At 43.1% G+C, this 19,585-nt stretch overlaps 2 protein-coding genes across 2 annotated transcripts; both read right to left on the reverse strand.

The window, feature by feature from the left end:
• Positions 1–3,337: 3,337 nt before the first annotated feature.
• TNF (tumor necrosis factor) lies at positions 3,338–7,835 on the reverse strand. Its single transcript, XM_060761075.2, has 4 exons — positions 7,406–7,835; positions 6,050–6,080; positions 4,687–4,755; positions 3,338–4,149 (listed from the first exon to the last, which is right to left on the reverse strand). The coding sequence occupies exons 1-4, from the start codon at positions 7,601–7,603 to the stop codon at positions 3,719–3,721; spliced, it is 729 nt and encodes a 242-aa protein (XP_060617058.2). The 5' UTR covers positions 7,604–7,835; the 3' UTR covers positions 3,338–3,718.
• A 4,830-nt stretch (positions 7,836–12,665) lies between these two features.
• On the reverse strand, positions 12,666–19,295 carry LOC132766767 (tumor necrosis factor-like). The gene is made up of 4 exons (XM_060761074.2): positions 18,853–19,295; positions 16,949–16,979; positions 15,932–16,000; positions 12,666–14,475 (listed from the first exon to the last, which is right to left on the reverse strand). The coding sequence occupies exons 1-4, from the start codon at positions 19,048–19,050 to the stop codon at positions 14,045–14,047; spliced, it is 729 nt and encodes a 242-aa protein (XP_060617057.2). The 5' UTR covers positions 19,051–19,295; the 3' UTR covers positions 12,666–14,044.
• Between the last annotated feature and the right edge of the window lie 290 nt (positions 19,296–19,585).

Genomic DNA, 19,585 nt, shown 5'->3' on the forward strand with positions numbered 1-19,585 from the left:
GCTGTTTATCTTTAACTGGGGTCGCCTTGTTTAAATATTTGAAAAGATTGTCATATTGAAGTTGGAACAAGCTTGGATTTGTTTTGTTTTGGGGTTTTTTGGCGGGGTTTGTTTGTTTTGTTTTTGCTGCTCCAGAAACTAGGAAATGGATCATGGGATTCAAAAATGTTGTTGTTTATTCATTGAGTCACTTTCCACTCTTCATGACCTCATGGACCAGCCCAAGCCAGAGCTCCCTGTCGCCGTCACCACCCCCACTCCTTCAGAGTCAATCCAGTCACTTCAAGGATACCATCCCTCCATCTTGCCCTTGGTCGACCCCTCTTCCTTTTTCCTTCCATTTTCCCCAGCATCATTGTCTTCTCTAAGCTTTTCTGTCTTCTCATGATGTGGCCAAAGTACTTCAACTTTGCCTCTAATATCCTTCTCTCCAATGAGCTGTCGGGCTTTATTTCCTGTGTTCAAAATATAGGACAATATATTCTTCCTAAACATGAGCAAGAACTTCCTGGTGGTGGCAATTGTGAAATGATGGAATAGGCTGGCTCAGAGTGTGATGAAGTCTCCTTCTTTAGAAGTTTTTAAGCAAAGGCAGGATGGCCATCTGTCAGGAGTACTCGGACTATGCATTCCTACATGGCTAAATAGGGCTGGACTTTACCATATGGAGTCTCTTCCAATTCTTTTATTCTAAGATTAGAATATATATTTCCCTTTGGAGAATCAATGGCAGCTGTTCTCTGTGTTGAATATATGTTGATGCATGCGCTCTTTCTCTCTTTCTCACACACACATTTCAAGAGAGGATTTATTATTTGATTTTCCTGTTAGTCCTACGAGATTCTGAGTTGTAGAAGAGGCAGAGATGATCAGACATTAAGATGAAACCTCACTGGAATAAAACATGCTAGGATACCCCATGTTTTAGGGCAGTGGCTCCCAACCAGTGGTGGTCTGTGGACTACCAGTGGTCCACAGGGACTAAAATATGGTCCCCACCCTCACTGTTACTACACCATTGCAACTCTCTTATAATGCTGAGGTTTATTAAATATGTTTTTCTGCAACTATGTCAGGATAGTTGTAGTTATTTCACATATATGTTTTTCAATGTGTTAGTATTGTATTTCAAAGATGGATTCAGTTATGTTCAGCTGTGTGCTAGAATTGTAGTCACTAGAGGCAGTGAGAGTAAAGTCCTTGAGACTGAGATAACAGAAATTCTTTTGCCCAGAGAACAAAAAGGGAGTTAACCAGCAGGAAGGGTAGGATGTTTTCTTTGTCTGTGTGTTTAGTCCTGTACTTTGCAGTCGCCATCTTTCATTATCAACATGTAGTCGCCTGTAGATAGATGCTTCTAGTAAAGCTATTTTGGAACCGAAGAAGAATGCTATGTGGTAATTGAGTCTGTGTGTTTTTGGAAACCTCATGTTCACTGTGCCAGACCGGAGGGTCTCACTCTGACAAACTACTGGATGGCATATTTTCTGTATCAGAAACTAAAGCTGATATGGTCTATCCAATGCAATTTTCTGAATCAGCACCCCAAGTAACAGCACCGAATCTAGAGTTGACCAAAAACTGATTCATAACCCTTTTGGTACTAATTTTGGAGAGTGGTCCTTGGTCAAGTGGTCCCTCAACCAAAAAAAGTTGGGAACCACTGCTTTAGGGTGAAAGCACACAACAACAAGGTAAGTACACTGGTCAAACTGTGTTATAGAGGTAATGAATCTGCATTCAGAAGCCTATAAGGAGGTTTTTGTGAGACTTGAGTATGTATATATGCTTTTCCTGAGCAAAGGAAGATAAATGGGAAGTGTGGCTTCAAATATGCAAAGGGTTATGTCACACAGAAGATGAAACTGACTTGTTCTCTATTGTTTCTCAGTGAAAAAAGGAATTTGGGGAATATAAGAGGGAAGCTGATCTTTATCACACGCCCTGCTTCGGAGTTTCTCCTAATGTTGAATTTGGTTGGCCATCAAGGCTAAGAGAAGCTGGACAAGGTATACCTCATCATGGCTCATTTCACACCTTCTTCTACATATTTTTCCATTTAAATGTGTCCATGTGAGAGCCGTTCAGCAGTGGAACTCTCTGCCCCGGAGTGTGGTGGAGGCTCCTTCTTTGGAAGCTTTTAAGCAGAGGCTGGATGGCCATCTGTCAGGGGTGATTTGAATGCAATATTCCTGCTTCTTGGCAGGGGGTTGGACTGGATGGCCCATGAGGTCTCTTCCAACTCTTTGATTCTATTATTCATATTGTCATTATTATGGTCCATGCCTTGAAAAGATCAAAACTCTCAACAATTCACTTGAAGGATTTAGTCCAGTTTGAAAAAGACATAAAAGGAATCAAGCAGGATGTTGAGTTTAGTTTCTTTTATTTTCTCAAAATCTATTGCTTGGTCTCTTTCAGGCACCGATGTAAACAAAAATGTTTGCAATTCTTCTTTTTTTTAACTGCCCTGTGGCAAGCAGAGCACACATTATAATAAATATACATATACATAAATAAATAAATAATCTTCTAAAATATATACATATTATAACATACTTTTTAGAAACCCTTGGTTTGAGGGGATATGTAAAGCAACATAGTCCAAAAGTAGCATTAAAATGCCTGGAATATCCCAGGCATTCTGGCATCAGATTGCATTTAATATGACATCATCCAGCAGAGAAACATCTCTGTATGATTCAATATGCAGAACTACCCCAAGCCAGCCATTCAATACTCCCAGGACTTATAGTACAGCCACATCAACCCCAAAGTATTCTTGCCTGGGGGAGATTGAAAGGCATCTGGCTGTGTCCTCATTGCCAGACGCAAAACAATTATGTCATCCACTGAGATCTCATTTTGCATTTGGTTACAGGGACATAGCCAGACAGTTCTCCATTTCCCATATAGTGGCTTGATGGTAAGTCCAGGAGGGGATTTTTGTCCTTGCAGAGGGATCAAGGGAATATCAAACTCTACAATGTTTAGGGGACAGTTATTCAGGCTTAACTTCATTGTCTTCCACTGGAGGATGCCATTAACAGGATGCCAGCCATTACATTGACATAGTCAAATCATCGGAAGCAGATATACATAGTATATATACAAATAATCTGAGGAAGGTTCCTGAAAGCTGGATCCAAAGTAGCCCAATTCCTATGAAAGGCAGCTAAAGAAATTCCACAGAGATCGCAGTTTGATTTTTGGCCACTATAATGGAGCCACAATTAAATCCTTGCACATACATAAATACACATTGCATGTGTTCATGACATATTATTGTGTGTGTGGTTATTTTTCTTTCTCTCCCCCCCCCCCCCCCCATCCCAGAACTTGGAAAAGTTACCTTTAGGACTAGGTTGAATGGGGAAAGTGTCTTAAAGATAACTTTTCCAACCTTTGTAGCTTTGCAGCCAGCCAGCTGACAAATCAAGTGAACATTCATTATAGTCTCAGCATCTCAATAATATTATCACTGAACACATAAATAAATAGATATAAATACGGTATTGATCAAGCATAATTCAGGCTGAAATAATACTAGGTTGTCTCTCATCCACTCTAAAATCCCATTCTTCTTGTGTCAGTTCACAGTTTTGGCCCAACGAGGCAGCATTTGGGGAGTGGGCACAAAAAAGGAAAGTAATGGGACCAGGTAAGAGGGGGAAAACCCTGAATGACTCCAGAGAGGACACTCAGTGCAAGAATTTCCTTACATGGCAATGACCCCAAAGTAGATTTGTCCTTGTTGATCTAGGTCCAGATACTCCACGGCATTTGTTTTGGACCAAAGGCGATCACCTTTGTGCAGCTTGAAGACAGCCCCCTGATAAATGGATTCGAACCACATCTTGCCCTGGTGTGGAGGATCCCTCCCGTGTTCACAGGCGGTCTTCAGGGATTTCAGCAGGTCCACCTTTGTGTTGAACTGGGCAGAATGCCACGTGATCTCGTGTGTGAGCAGCACGGGCTCCACAGAGGTGCAGCTAGCTTTGTGGAAGAGGAGTTGAGAGTAGACAAAATACAGTCCCGTGGAGGGCACCACCAGGGCATTCTCTGCCTTGTCCAGCTTCATGCCATTCTCCAACACTGAGGGTGCCACGTCGGTGGTCCAGATCAGTTGATTAGGATGGTACAAGGAAGCTGTAAAGGTAGAAAGAGAGAAAAAATCCAGTGAGATCCAAGAAGATAGGCTTTGTTGGCACATAGTTTTGCCACTCCTCCACAAAGGCTTCATCATACATACTAAAGCTTGATCTCAGGCCACCATTTTGGCTTTATGGCTTCACCTTGAAACATTACAGCTCCATGTAATTGAAAGGATCAATTACTTTAAGGGATGGCTCTTCATCTCAAAATATTCCCCATCACCATGTATCTCCCCACAACCTTCCCCTATCCTTTTCTTCGACTCTGTCTGAGGATCTTTGAGTGTGATTTTCCTGCTTCCTGGACTGGATGGCCTACGAGGTCTATTCCAAACTCTATGATGATTCTATGATTCTACAGTTCCCATCACCTCCCAAATAGTACAATCAAAGCCTGGCGTATGTAATGATGGGCCAATGCATGTGGCAAACATCAGATTGGAGAAGGTTGTGCTGTACATTGATCTAGTCATAAGAAGGTACAAAGTTTGGAAGCGATCTCAACAAACTAATTTCAGAGATGTCTACTCACCGATGGCATGGGCAGCTGGTTTCCCAGACACCAGGGCTTGCAGTTTCATTGTTTCTGGTAGGATGTCTTCTGCAAAGATTGTAAAAAAGACAAACGGTCAGGGAACATCTTCACAACCTCTTCTCTTTAAAGGATTACCCTCATAAAGGCCTAAATTAATTTGAATATGGGAAACTTTGCAAGTGGGTAGACAATCAATATCTTAAACAGTTACAGAAATCGTACTGCATTTTGTTCCTCAAACTAAAAACCCTAATTCCATTTCTATTTATAACAATACAGAAATTTTGTTTTTTACTAGAATGCCTTCCTAGCTGGGACATTTTGGAATCTGGTCCAAAGAAGTAGTTTATGTGTTCTGAGAAAGGATTTAAGCTACATTATGAATAGATTGGCCCCCGTGGTGATGCAGCGCTTTAAACTGCTGAGCTGCTTAACTTGCTGACCGAAAGGTCAGCAGTTCAAATTCAGGAAGTGGAGTGAGCTCCTGCTGTTAGGGCCAGCTTCTGCCAACCTAGCAGTTCGAAAACATGCAAATATGAGTAGATAAATAGGTATCACTTTTGCGGGAAGATAACGGCGCTTCATGCAGTCATACTGCCCATATAACCTTGAAGGTGTCTACGGACAAAGCTGGCTCTTCTGCTTAGAAATGGAGATGAGCACCCTCCCCCCCCCCCCCCCGAGTCAGTCACAACTAGACTTAATGTCCGGGAAACCTATGGATAGATTGCTGGATGTTTACCCTTGTCACTGGCAATGTTAAACTCTGCCTAATGGTAGAGCTGACTCTCCTAACACAGGACTTCTATATTCTTTCACTTGCTCTTGCTTATGGCTCATCTGCCCTCCTTTTAAGAGAGATCAGATTTTCTCCTATCTCTGGAGAAGCTGGGCTTTTTCTAACATTTACTGCACCATCTGAACAAAATCGACTCTGATCGTGTAAGCATATTCCCAGGAAAATGTTACCATAGGATTGTGGCCATTGCCTTAAATCTTGCAGAGGGCCTATTATTGTCTGATCTCATTGATTTAAGCCTGAGTTGTTACAACCCTTTAAATGGCGTTCAGTAGAGTTTAAGGGCCCTTCCACACAGACATATAACCCAGAATATCAAGGGAGAAAATCCCATAATATCTGCTTTGAACTGGGCTATCTGAGTCCACACTGCCATATATTCCAGTTAAAAGCGGATATTCTGAGATTTTATTCAGCTGTATGAAAGGGACCTAAGAAACTTCAAACATTGCCTAGATCTGGCCATTTTTTTCTATTGTTGGGAGTACATGTGGATTAAAAAAATCCCTTTGTTTGTAGAAAGGGGAATGAACCATAGAGGGAATTGAGAAAGAAACTTACCAGCAAATGACTTTCCATTTCCCTGAGAGTCCTGAAAATGCAAAGGAGAAGTGAGGTCAACATCATTTTAATTACTATTAATAGAAGTCATCACCACCCATAGTGCTTACAGTGAGTTGATGTATAAGTGTCTAATAAGATCGTTTTTTTAAAATGTCAGATTAACAAAAAGATATATTAAAAAATCTGATCACCACTGAATTGCAATAATCCCTCAACGACCACAAGTGGGTAAAATTTTGTATGCCAATGGCTACAACAATTGATCAAACATTAAAAAGTTACTTATCTGGTCTCTCTGACATTGTGTACCCTCAGTCTTAAACAGAACCCTTTTCTTATCTATCTCCGTTTTGGAGCCCAAGTAAAGTGCAAACAGGACCAAAAGTATCTATATCTATATCTATAGCTATATATATCTCGGCTCCATTGGTGCACTAAAACCACTTCTTAAACTTTTCCCATTGCAACCCCTAATTTTTTTAAATGGCCCCAGGTATGTAAATATATTAGATATAAAACCCAAACATTTATTGAAATCAGCATTTGCAAGGCTTGCTAAACAGGCCGATTTTCTTCTTTTATGAAGTACAGTATCTTCTGCAATATCAGAAGTACAGCAAATTCATGTACGTATTGAAAACAGTCACTAAGTGATATTTAAAAAAGTTTTACTCTGGCCAAATGTTTGGGATCCTAACACTGAGGTAAGGTAACCCCAATTGGGGTCAGGACCCCCAGTTTCAGAAGCAATGCTCTAGAGCATTGGTTCTCAACCTGGGGTCCCCAGATGTTTTTAGCCTTCAACTCCCAGAAATCCTAACAGCTGGTAAACTGGCTGAGATTTCTGGGAGTTGTAGGCCAAAAGCATCTGGGAACCCCAGGTTGAGAACCACTGCTCTAGAAGGGAAATTTGTTGAGTGCTTTGGGAGTTGGAGCAGGACCCTGGAGAGCGGATCTGAAGCCCTGCTTGGCCTTGGAAACCGACTGAGTGACCCTATGAAAAGGCGTCACGTTTGCACAATTCCAAGCCTTGCAGTCTAAAAAGGGAACCTTTCCAAACACATCTCCCCCTTTTACTCCTGGACGGAGCTTATGGGGATGTGTAGGACTTCTATTTCCAGAGATCTAGCTTTGAGAAAGGCTCGAGCTCTTGAAATAGACTGTTACGAATTGTGAGAGTTGAAGTCCGAAACACCTGGAGGGTCCAAGTTTGCCCATGCCTGTTTTAGAACATGCATTGCTGGATGGGGGATTCTGGGGCTTGTGATCCAAAAAGGGCCCTCTCCAAGCCCATCTCTCTTTCTCTCATATATATACACACAACTACATCCCTCTCCCTCTCTGCCCCTTTACCTTTTGCCCAAAGAGGGTCCCGTACTGGAGGAAGGCGAAGAGCCCGGTGGCCAAGACGAGGAGCAGGAAGGCGGTGATGCTGAGGCACTTCCAAGGCCCCCCTTGGCTTTTGGGGGATGACAAGGGCCGGTCCTGAGCCTCATTCCCCGCTGGAAGGACCCCTTTCTCCGGATCCTGGACCAGATGCTCCGAGCTCATGACTGAAGGAGGAGAGGTAAGCTGAAAACAAGGAGAGGAGGAAGCAGCCCCAAAACTGAGGTCCTTGTCAAGGAAATGGGTCCAAGCAGAAGACTGTGGTGTTTCTAGTGCTGCTGCTGCCGGCTTTGTGAAGGCCTCGTGTGCCTGGTCTGCCTCTGCAAGCCCTTCCTTCCCTTGGGATCCTCTTGTTTTTCTCTTTTCTGGCTGACTGCTGAGGCAAGGTGGCAGGAGCGCCTTTATCAACCCTCTTCTGACGCCCACGGAGCCTCTCTGCACCGCCCCATCATCAGAGAAGGAAGGAAAGAAGCTGTCACAGAAAGAGGAACCTGGGCAGGAAGGAAGAGCATCTCTCTGCTCCTGGGGCCTCCCCAAAAGGAAAGCTTCAGAGAAACTATTTTTTCCTAGGATTGCTGCCTCCAGTCTCACAGAAGAAGCTTCCCCACTAGTTTGGGTTATTTGCCATCAAATCAATTGTGACTTACAACAACACTGTAAAGGCAAGAGCAAACATCCTGATCAGATATTGCAAATTCAGAGCCATAGTTTTCTTGATGGACACAATCCATCTGTAGCACTGTCTCCTTCTTTTCCTACTACCTTTTAAAATTATTTTTTAAACATACAGAAAGTTAAACACACACACACACACACACACAGAGACAATACCAAAGACCGCCAGAAAACACAATATTTTCTGTTGGTCACAGAGGTTCTGTTTTGAGAATTTGGCCTAATTTTATCATTGGTGGGGTTCAGAATGCTCTTTGATTGTAGGGGAACTATAAATCCCAGCAACTACAACTCCCAAATGTCAAGGTCTATTTTCCCCAAACTTCACCAGTGTTCAAATTTGAGAATATTGAGTATTCATGCCAAGTTTGATCCAGATCCATAGTGCTCTTTGTATGTAGGTGAATTACAACTCCATAGCCCAAGGTCAGCGCCCAGCAAACCCTTCCAGTATTTTCTGTTGGTCATGGGAGTTCTGTGTGCCAAGTTTGGTTCAATTCCTTTGTTGGTGGAGTTCAAAATGTCCTTTGATTGTAGGTGAACTATAAATCCCAGCAACAACAACTCCCAAATGACAAAATCAACCCCCCAACTCCACCAGTATTCAAATTTAAGAGCATCGGGTATTTGTGCCAAATTTGGTCCAGTGAATGAAAATACATCCTGCATATCAGATATTTGCATTACGATTCATAACAGTAGCAAAATTATAGTTATGGAGTAGCAACGAAAATAATTTTATGGTTGGAGGTCACCAAAACCCGAGGAACTGAAATAACATTCAGTTGCCTATTATAAGTCGTTAGGGAAGGCCTGGCTCCACAAAAAAGGTCTTAATTTGTGAACAAAAGGCCAAAAAGGAGGAGGCTGATTGCACCTCTCTAGGAAGGGAGTACCTAGAACACAATTATATTTAAGGTAATCATCACCATAACATAAAACAAGCCAAAACTAATAAATTCATTCTAAACATACAGCTACAGGCAGTCCTCAAACTGTGAACAAGATAGGTTCTGTAGGTTAATTCATAAGTTGAATTCGTATGAAAGTTGAAACAGGTACATTTTTAAGTGCCACTCCAGCCAAATATCTTCTGAAGACAGACACAGCAGAACAAACAGGGGTGTTAATCCTTCCCTGTGCTGAGAGAGAGAGAGAGAGAGAGAGATGCACTTAAAATGTAACTGTTCCAATTTACATGCAAATTTAACACACACTCACACACATATATGAGCTTTGGATAACATAAGAAAGGATTAACATTCCTGTGGTGTTTGTTTTCCTGTCTGTGCCCTTCTTCACTTTCTGTCCCTGCGTCAATTGGATTGTTGTGGAAATAAGGATTGGTGATAAAGCTTCAGTGGAGACACCTTTTCCCCGTGACAATAACTCTTCGGCCGAGTGAAGGAAGATAGATGCTTTTGAATTGTGGTGTTGGAGGAAAGTTCTGAGAGTGCCTTGGACCACGAGAAGATCCAACCAGTCCATCCTCCAGGAAATAAAGCCCAACTGCTCATTGGAGGGAAGGATACTAGAGACAAAGTTGAAGTACTTTGGCCACATCATGAGGAGACAGGAAAGCTTAAGAGAAGACAATGATGCTGGGAAAAATGGAAGGAAAAAGGAAGAGGGGTCGACCAAGGGCAAGAAGGATGGGTGGCATCCTTGAAGTGACTGGCTTGACCTTGAAGGAGCTGGGGATAGTGATGGCCGACAGGGAGCTCTGGCGTGGGCTGGTCCATGAGGTCACGAAGAGTTGGAAGAGACTGAACAAATAAACAACAACAAATAACTCTTTCAGGAGTGGATTTCCCTTCCAAGGGGTAGATTTCTCTCACTTTCTGTTGTCTTTCCCCCATTCTTAAATATGTATAAGCCACTGGTGTTGCTATATGAAGGTCCTCCATTGTGCATGTGGCAGAGCTCTGACTGCATTGTAGTAAATAGTCTGTGGTTTGCTTTCCTCCCCACTTGCATGTTGTGGACTCCACTTTGTGGCCCCATTTCTTAAGGTTGGCTCTGTATCTCATGGTGCCAAAGTGCAGTCTGTTCAGCACCTTCCAAGTCACCCAGCCTTCTGTATGCCCAGGGGAGAGAGTATCTCATTAGGTATCAGCCATGGCTTGAGGTTCCAGGATTTAGCCTGCCACTTTTGAACTCTTGCTTGCTTGGTTGTTCCTGCAAGCATTTCTGTAGATCTTAGAAAACTATTTTTTTTTATTTAAGACGTTGCTGTGCTGGCTGATATCCAAACAGGGGATGGGCCGGAGATGTCACTGCTTTTGTCCTTTCATTATTGGCTGCTACTTCCCGGGAAATGTCAGGTGGTGCAATGCCGGCTAAATAGTATAATTTCTCCAGTGGTGAAGGACGTAGACATCCTGTGATAATGCGGCATGCCTCATTAAGAGACACATCCACTGTTTTAGTGTGGTGAGATGTTTTCCACACTGGGCATGCATACTCAGCAGCAGAGTAGCAAAGCACAAGGGCAGATGTCTTCACTGTATCTGGTTGTAGTCCCCAGGTTGTGCCAGTCAGCTTTTGTATGATATTGTTTCTAGCACCCACTTTTTGCTTGATATTTAGGCAGTGCTTCTTCTAGGTCAGAGGTTGGAGCACGGTCCAGGGTAACTTTCAAGTATTTGGGTGTGCTGCAATGCTCCAATGGAATTCCTTCCCACGTTATCATCAGAGCTCAAGATACTTGTCTGTTCTTAAGGTGAAAAGCACATGTATGCATTTTAGATAGATTAGTAATCAGCTGGTTTTCCCTGTAATAGGCAATAAATGCACCTAAAACTTTGGAGAGCTTCTGTTCCAACCATTTCAAATCTCCCTGCTTGGGTGGTGATGGCACGATCATCAGCATAGATCAAACTCTCTGTCCCTTCTGGCCATTGTATTAGAAACCCTGTGTCCTCAACTACCTTTTCATCTTTAGGTACTGCTCTGGCGGGAAGGTAATAGTGCTCCATGCAGTCATGCCAGCCACATGACCTTGCAGGTGTCTATGGACAATGCTGGCTCTTTGGCTAGAAATCAAGATGAGCACCACCCCACAGACTTGGGCATGACTAGACTTAATGTCAGGGGAAAGCCTTTACCTTTACATTTACTTTTTCTAAGTCTGAAGTGACTTGAAGGCACACAACAACAGCAACAATCCTAATTAACTTGACTCTTTTATTAGGCTCACACTTCCCATTGGTAAGTTTATGTTGGTTAAAACTGTTCCTCACTTTAAATATTGTATTGTTACATTTTTTGCACTATGAATAAGATATGTGTAGTGTGTAACTGTGCATACGAATTAGTTCATGTTTTTTTTCAAACTATAGTCAGGCCAATTGTCTGAAGTACCGTGACCTGGCCCTCAGCTTAAAATGTTTGAGGACCCCTGCTATAGTGTGTCCTCAGGCCATTTCCAACTTGTGGCAACTCTAAGGAAACACTCTTGGTGGTTTCTTGGCAATGCATGTTTAGACAGAGCTTGGCTTCACTTTCCTTGGAGATGGATAAGATGTGACTTGCCCAAGGTTACCAGGTGGGTTTCCAAGGCTGAATGGGGATTTGAACCCTGGTCTTCAGAATTGTGCCCAATGTTCAAATCACTACACTATCCTACTTCCTGTGGCTTTTTGTTTACACCATCTTATAGTCATCCATTTAAGTGTGTGTCCATACCAGCAACTTTTTTTCATTATTATGGCCCATGCCTTAAAACAAACAACAACCTGAACAAAATAATTTTTGTATCATGTCAGAGGCAAATTGAGAATATACTGCAAGTCGCTTCTGGTGTGAGAGAATTGGCCATCTACAGAGATGCTGCCCAGGGCATCCTGTGGGAGGCTTCTCTCATGTCTCCACATGGAAGCTGGGGCTGACAGACAGGAGCTCACCCCCGTGTCACAGATTCAAACCACCGACCTTCAGATCTTCAGGTCAGCAGTTCAGCCGGCACAAGGGTTTAACCCATTGTGCCACTGTGGCTCCTTACAAAACTGTCAGGATTAATTTAGTTATGTATGTGTTTTAAATGTGCTTCTATGTATTGCCAAGATGGATTCCACTGTGTATTAGAAATGCTGTGCAGAATGTTCATACCACGAGGCTGTGATTATGTAACCTTGAGAAAAGTAAGATAAGGTTTGCTCTTGCTGGGAACAGAAGGGAGTAACCAGCCTCAGCAAGAAGAGAAAAGATAAGCAGATGTGAAGAGACTTTCGTTTCGACTAGTTCTTGAATTGTAGCTCGCTGTAGTAAGACGTGTCTATTGAGTGTGCTTAGTAAACTTAGTTTCTTTTGTAACTCAAAGCCTGCAGAGTCCTTATTTTGCAACACAGTGTCTGCTGATCTAGCAATATTTCTGCTGTGCACCGTCAAACTCTGACAATTCAGTTATGGGCCCAGTCCCTAACCCAACAGAACCAAGGAATTGCTATTGATCCAGATCAATTCACTCTGAAGGACACCATCCAGTTTTAAAATGACACAAAGGAATGAAGCAACCAACCAGTTTTATTATTTTGCAAGATTTATTGCTTGGTCTTCAAAAATTCCTTCAAGTACAGATGCAAACAACATTTGCAATCCTTTAAAAAAAAATCTGCCCTGTGTGAAACAGAGCACACATCATAAATAAAATATCAATATAAATAAATAGATAGATAAATAAATAATCTTCTTAAAATATATACACCTTTTAGAAAACATTTGTTTGAAGAGAATACATAAAGCTTTTCAACAACATATATGAAAGGTAGCATTAAAACACCTGGAATATCTCAGGTACTCTGATATCAGATTGCATATTTGATACGGCACCATCCAACAGGGAGAAAAATCTCCCTCAGTAAATTGGAAGAGTATCTTAAGACTCCTGTTTCTAGTGTCCCTGTCTTCTCTCAAAGCATTCAGAAGCAGTTCTGTAAAATATTCTAGCTGGAATCTTATATGGTTCAGTGTAGAATAGCACTTTGAATGCAGAACTGCTCCACAGCCAGCTATTTGCCATTCACAACAATTGCTCCAGGGCCATCTCAGTGCCTGGCCATTCTTGCCTAGGGAGTCTGAGAAACATTTGGCTGTGTTCTCATTGTGAGATGCAAAATGGTCACATCATCCACTGATGCATCCTCATTTTGCATCTGGGAACAGTGCCACAGCCAGATTAATCTCCTGTTCCAGTTTAGTGGCTCTGTAGTAAATCCAGGAGAGAATTTTGGTCACTGCAGTGAGAAGAAGGGAATACCACCCTCCACAATATTAGGAGACAAAATACATAGGCATAACATACTTCACTTCTGGTTGCAATTTCCATTAACAGTGATAATCACATTGACATAGTCAAATGGTTACAGCAAATATACATAGTATATAGACAAATAATCTGAGGAAGGGTCCCGAAAGCTGGATCCAAAGGAGCACAATTCCCCAATGGAAGGCAGCTTCAGAAATTCCTCAGTGATCCCAACTGGGATGCCTTCATTTTGAAGCCTCAGATAAATCCTTGCACATACATGCATAGATATTGCATTGTGTGCACAGCACATTACTTTTTGCTTTCAGAACTGGGAGAAGTTACTTTTGGGAGACTTCCCCAACTTTTGCATATTTGTAGCTGTGTAGCTCACAAACTATACATTCAAAATAATCTCAGCATTTCAATAGTTACTCTCATTGAATAAATAAACAAACAAATAAATAAATAGAAATAAATAAATAGGTTGTCATGATTCAGCACAAAAATAATACTAGGTTGTCACCCATCCCCTCAAAACTTCCACATACCATATGTCAGTTCACCGTTATGACCCAACAAGGCAGCATTTGGGGAGTGGGCACAAAAAAGGAAAGTAATGGGACCACGTAAGACGGGGAAACCCCCAAATGACTCCAGAGAGGGCACTCAGTGCAAGAATTTCCTTACATGGCAATGACCCCAAAGTATATTTGTCCCTGGTGATCTAGGTCCAGATACTGTGCGGCATTTGTTTTGGACCACAAGCGGTCTCCTTTGTGCAGCTTGAAAACGGCCCCCTGATAAATGGATTCGAACCAGATCTTGCCCTGGTGTGGGGGATCCCTCCCGTGCTCACAGGCGGTCTTCAGGGATTTAAGCAGCACCACCTCGGTGTTGAACTGGGCAGAGTGTGATGTGATCATGTGGCTGAGCAGCACGGGCTCCGCAGAGGTGCAGCTGCCTTTGTGGAAGAGGAGCTGAGAGTAGACGAAATAGAGCCCCGTGGAGGGCACCACCAGGGCGTTCTCTGCCTTGTCCAGCTTCATGCCATTCTCTAACATTGAAGGTGCCACATCGGTGGTCCAGATCAATTGATTAGGATGGTACAAGGAAGCTGTGAAGGTAGGAAGAGAGAGAAAACATCCAATCAGATTCTAGGAGACAGGCTTTGTTTTGTACTATAACTTCCAGTATCTCTGCCCCTCTACAAAAGTTGCAGCCTAGAAAAGCTTTTGTTTAAATGGGCCTTTTGCCTTTATGGTTTCATCTTGAATCTTTATGCCACATCTAATTGAACGTATCCATACACTGGGCAATACACATTTTGTTGCCTCGAAAGCCAATGCGATTTTGGCTTGCATACATAGGAGTCTAGTGTCTAGATCCAGGGAAGTCATGCTCCCCCTCCATTCTGCCTTGGTCAGACCACACCTGGAATCACACTGTGTCCAATTCTGGGCACCACTATTGAAGGGAGATGTTATCAAGCTGGAATGTGTCCAAAGGAGGGCGACTCAAATGATCAAGGGTCTGGAGAACAAACTCTATGAGGAGCGGCTTAAAGAGCTGGGCATGTTTCACCTGAAGAAGAGTAGTCTGGGAGGAAACATGATGAGGGCCATGGATAAAGATGTGAGGGGAAGTCATAGGGAGGAGGGAGTTAGCTTGTTTTCTGCTGCCCTGGAGACTAGGACGCAGAACAATGGCTTCAAACTTCAGGAAGGGAGATTCCACCTGAACATGAGGAAGAACTTCCTAATGGTAAGAGTTGTTCAACAACGGAACTCTCTGCCCCGGAGTGCGGTGGAGGCTTCTTTGAAGGCTTTGAAACAGAGGCTGGATGGCCATCTGTCAGGGGTGCTTTGAATGAAATTTTCCTGCTTCCTAGCAGGGGGTTGGACTGGATGGCCCACAAGGTCTCTTCCAACTCTATGTTTCTATGAAATTTTAAACCTGTCTCTGGGTATATTTGACCTGAATGGCACCAGTTTTCCACTATAACCTCTAGGTTGTGAGATACAGAACATATGTCTAATACTGCTCTTCATTTGTTCACCCATAGAAAATAAAATCAGGATAAGCATATCTAAGGAAGTAGAGATGATGCAGTCTATCTAATGCAATTTTCTGAATAAGTGCCCCAAATAACCTCAAGACATCAATAATGTATGTTGCTGAACTGTTTTATTTTATGGGATGGCCCCTCAACTCAAAGTCATCTTAAACCCATCTGATGTCATTATTGCATTTTCCAGTTCAACCCTACTGCAGTCCTCTTCAATGTTCCCGCTATCATTTCTTTGACTACAGTACCCATCACCCCAAATGGAATAACCACAGTCCTGGTTAAGTGATGATGGGGAATGTGGCCTGATGCCTCTGGAGGAACCCAGATTGGGGAAGAATGTGCTATAGTGGTGTGTGCATGTATGTATGTATGTATGTATGTATGTATATGTGTGTGTGTGTGTGTGTGTGTGTGTATGCATATACATATATATATTTCATCCCAAGAAGCTACAAAGTCTGGAAGCCACCTCCACGATCTATTTTCTGAAACGTCTACTCACCGATGGCATGGGCAGCTGGTTTCCCAGATACAAGGGCTTGCACTTTCATTGTTTCTGGTAGAATGTCTTCTGCAAAGATTGTAATAAGACAAATGGTCAGGGAACATTGTCACAGATTCTTCTCTTTAAAGGATTTTCACAGAAGGCTCTAGATCAGTGGTTCTCAACCTGGGGTCCCTGATGTTTTTGGCCTACAACTTCCAGAAATCCCAGCTAGTTTACCAGCTGTTAGGATTTCTGGGAGTTGAAGGCCGAAAACATCTGGGGACCTCAGGTTGAGAACCACTGCTCTAGATGAATTGTAATGCTAGAAACTCTTCAGTATCTGGATACTACAGGATATGGTTCAGAATCTGCTACTGGTGCAATGACTTAAGCCCTTGTGCTACTGAACTGCCGACTGGAAGGTTGGCAATTTGAAGCCATGGGACAGGGTCGGCTCCTGCTTTTAGCCCTAGCTCCTGCCAACCTAGCAGTTTGAAAACATGCAAATCTGAGTAGATCAATAGGTACCACTTCAGAAGGAAGGTAATAAAGATGCCCATGAAGCCATACTGGCAAACATGACCAGGGGGCATCTACGGATAACAGGCTCCTCAGCTTGGAAGTGGAAAAAGAGCACCTCCCCATGGCCAGAGCTGAGCACCACCTCAAGAAGCCGGAAATGAAAGGGGAAACCTTTACATTTGTTTTGTGTAAGAGTTGGACATTTTCTAACTTTCGCTATATTATCTCAGACTGGTAAACCCGAATGATGTAAACTTGCTTATACATTTATACAACTAGAACCTGCTTAGAGTCTTCAATTTTGCTAAGGCCAGTTTATTGTCTCATAGACTTAAGTCTAGGAAACAACATATGCTTTCCCCCCTATGGCCTCAGTGTTTAAAAACCTTTGAACTTTTGCTTTGAGCTGTTTCCTTTTCTCAGTTTCTCACTGGGGAAAACATGAATAGGAAGCTCAGAAGTTTGCACTAAGGAGAATGAACCATTGCATGAACTGAAAAAGAAACTTACCAGAAAATGACTTTCTGTTCTCCTTAGAGTCCTGAAAATAGAAAAGGGAAGTGAGATAAGTACTGATAGACCATTATTATTATTAATAATACTATTACCATCATCACTACTAAATATTATTAATAATAATATAATTATGGGTGCAGTGCCTAAAGACCTTGGCCTGCACTTAAAAACAATTGGTGCTGACAAAATTACCATCTGTCAGCTGCAAAAGGCCACCCTATTCAGATCTACATGAAAATACAAAAGCCAACAACAATATTTTATTTATTACCACTCCCCAACTCCCCAAGGGGACATATTAATAAAGCAATCATTATCACCATACCCATTAAAACGGTATAGTGTTTGCAATGAACTGGAATAACAACTGTCTATCAAGGCAACCCTGTGATCTGAGATTAACAAAAGGGACACTGGGAAGATATGAGAGTGTTTGAATCCCCATAATCCACAGTCCTACGCTTTTAAGCAGGCAAAAGTTCGTGTCCCTATGGCTACAGCAACAGATTAAATTTGAAAAGTCTCTTTGACAATGTGTACCCTCAATCAAGAATGGAGGCGTCTTATTGATTTTGGCTGCCAGGTCTGCTGGAGCCCCAAAAAGGAAACTCGCAGGCAGGAACAGGAGGCAGATCTCGATTTTGGCCACATAGAGCAAAGGAGTATGGGAAGTGGATTGGACCTTGGACTAGGACCCTGGAGAGCAGCACTCGACTCCCTGTCAGCCATGACCCATCCCAGTGGCTATTTTCAAAGAAATGCCTGTTCCAAAAGTCCTGGAGACTAGGACGCAGAACAATGATTTCAAACTACAGGAAAGGAGGTTCTACCCGAACATTAGGAAGAGCTTCCTAACTGTGAGAGCTATTCAGCAGTGGAACTCTCTGCCCTGGAGTGTGGTGGAGGCTCCTTCTTTGCATGGAGTACTGTTACCTTCTTGCTGAAGTGGTATTTATTCTACTCATATTGCATGTTTTCAAACTGCTAGGTTGGCAGGAGCTGAGCTAACAAAGGGAGCTCACCCCGTCCTACAAATTTGAACCGCTGACCTTCCAGTCAGCAAATTCTGCAGCTTAGCAGTTTAATCCGCTGCATCACAATGACCCCATGTTTTCCCAAAAGGCTTAATAAAATAGCTGTGTGGGGATTCTGGGACTTGTGGGTATTCTGGGACTTTCCAAGCTCTATTTATTATTATTACTCTATTATTATTACTCTATTTATTATTATTATTTGAAACACAACAAGATGAGTCCACAGCAAACAAGATCATTCTGCTGGCTGTTGTATTGGATCACACGTTGGACACTTCCCAAGCGTCTAGGACTGTTTGATGTATCAGCAAATAATGTGTGCAAATCCCAGTAAGGTGGCTGTTTGCAGCTGGCAGATGGTAATTTTATCAGCGCCAATTGTGTTTAAGTGCAGGCCAAGGTCTTTAGGCACTGCACCCAGTGTGCCGATCACCACTGGGACCACTTTTACTGGCTTGTGCCAGAGTCTTTGTAATCTGATCTATAATAGCAGTTCATGACAGTTGGTTCTGTGGCATTGAAAATTTCTGCCACTTCTGTAGTTGTTTTGCTTCCAGTTGCCCTACAGGCCCACGCCCTGGTTGCTCAGCAATGGGTCCTGTTTCCTGTAGCCCACTTGTCGATGGGTGCCCAGGAGAAGCACTCGCCGTAGTCCTTATTATCCTGGGTGATGACCGAACCAGTATAGACTTTGTTTGTTTTACCATATTATTATTAATTATTATTATTATTATTATTACTATTATTATTATTATTATCGTTATTATTATTATTATTATTTATCTCTCTTCTCTCCTTTCTCCCCCCCCCCCCCCTCTCCCATATACACACAATACCCATCCCTCTCCCTGTGTACCCATTTACCTTCTGCCCGAAGAGGTTTCCATACTGGAGGAAGGCGAAGAGCCCAGTGGCCAAGGCCAGGAGCAGGAAGCCGGTGATAGTGAGGCACTTCCAAGGCCCCCCTTGGCTTTTGGGGGGTGACAGAGGCCGGTCCTGAGCCTCCTTCCCCGTCGGAAGGAGCCCTTTCTCTGGATCCTGGACCAGATGCTCAGAGCTCATGTTTGGAAGGGAAGAGGGAAGCCTCGAAGGAGAAGGAGGATGCAGCCCGACAATTGCGCTCCCCGTCAAGGAAAGGGATCCAAGCAGAAGACTGCGACGTTGCTAGTGCTGCTGTTGTCGGCTTGGCGAGGGCTTCTTGGTCTGCTTCTCCAAGCCCTTCCTTCTCTTGGACTTCTTGGCTCTCTCTTGGCTGGCTGGCTGATGGCTGAGAGGCGCCGGGAGCCTCTTTATAAGGCCAAACTCTCCTCGACGCCCACGGAGCCTCTCTCTGCACCGCCCCGTCGTCAGAGGAGGAAGGAAAAAGGCAGTCACAGAAAGAGGAACCTGGGCAGGAAGAGGGTGGAGAGAAACTCGTCCTTCCTGGGAGCCCAGCCTCCAATCCCCACAGGGGAAGCTTCCATCCCCACTACCTGCAAACTGAGCATCCACTTCTTCCTTTTCCAAAAGGAGGCTTTCCATGTTTGATGTCATTTGTTTCTTTGCCTGTGCCTTCGTTTGTTTCTTATGATGATAACTTTGCTTCTTTGAATACAAA

This window comes from Anolis sagrei, chromosome 2 (genome assembly GCF_037176765.1).
Source record: "Anolis sagrei isolate rAnoSag1 chromosome 2, rAnoSag1.mat, whole genome shotgun sequence".
NCBI lineage: Eukaryota > Metazoa > Chordata > Lepidosauria > Squamata > Dactyloidae > Anolis > Anolis sagrei.

What these genes read in the sequence shown, in the direction of transcription:
- LOC132766767 (XM_060761074.2), bottom strand. Translation starts at nt 19,050, where the DNA reads ATGAGCTCTGAGCATCTGGTCCAGGATCCAGAGAAAGGGCTCCTTCCG. An exon ending in GAACAGAAAGTCATTTTCTG is followed by an intron (nt 16,001 to 16,948) that starts GTAAGTTTCTTT and finishes CAATCTTTGCAG; the next exon opens with AAGACATTCTACCAGAAACA. An exon ending in ACCAGCTGCCCATGCCATCG is followed by an intron (nt 14,476 to 15,931) that starts GTGAGTAGACGT and finishes CTACCTTCACAG; the next exon opens with CTTCCTTGTACCATCCTAAT.
- TNF (XM_060761075.2), bottom strand. Translation starts at nt 7,603, where the DNA reads ATGAGCTCGGAGCATCTGGTCCAGGATCCGGAGAAAGGGGTCCTTCCA. An exon ending in GGACCCTCTTTGGGCAAAAG is followed by an intron (nt 6,081 to 7,405) that starts GTAAAGGGGCAG and finishes TTGCATTTTCAG; the next exon opens with GACTCTCAGGGAAATGGAAA. An exon ending in ACCAGCTGCCCATGCCATCG is followed by an intron (nt 4,150 to 4,686) that starts GTGAGTAGACAT and finishes CTACCTTTACAG; the next exon opens with CTTCCTTGTACCATCCTAAT.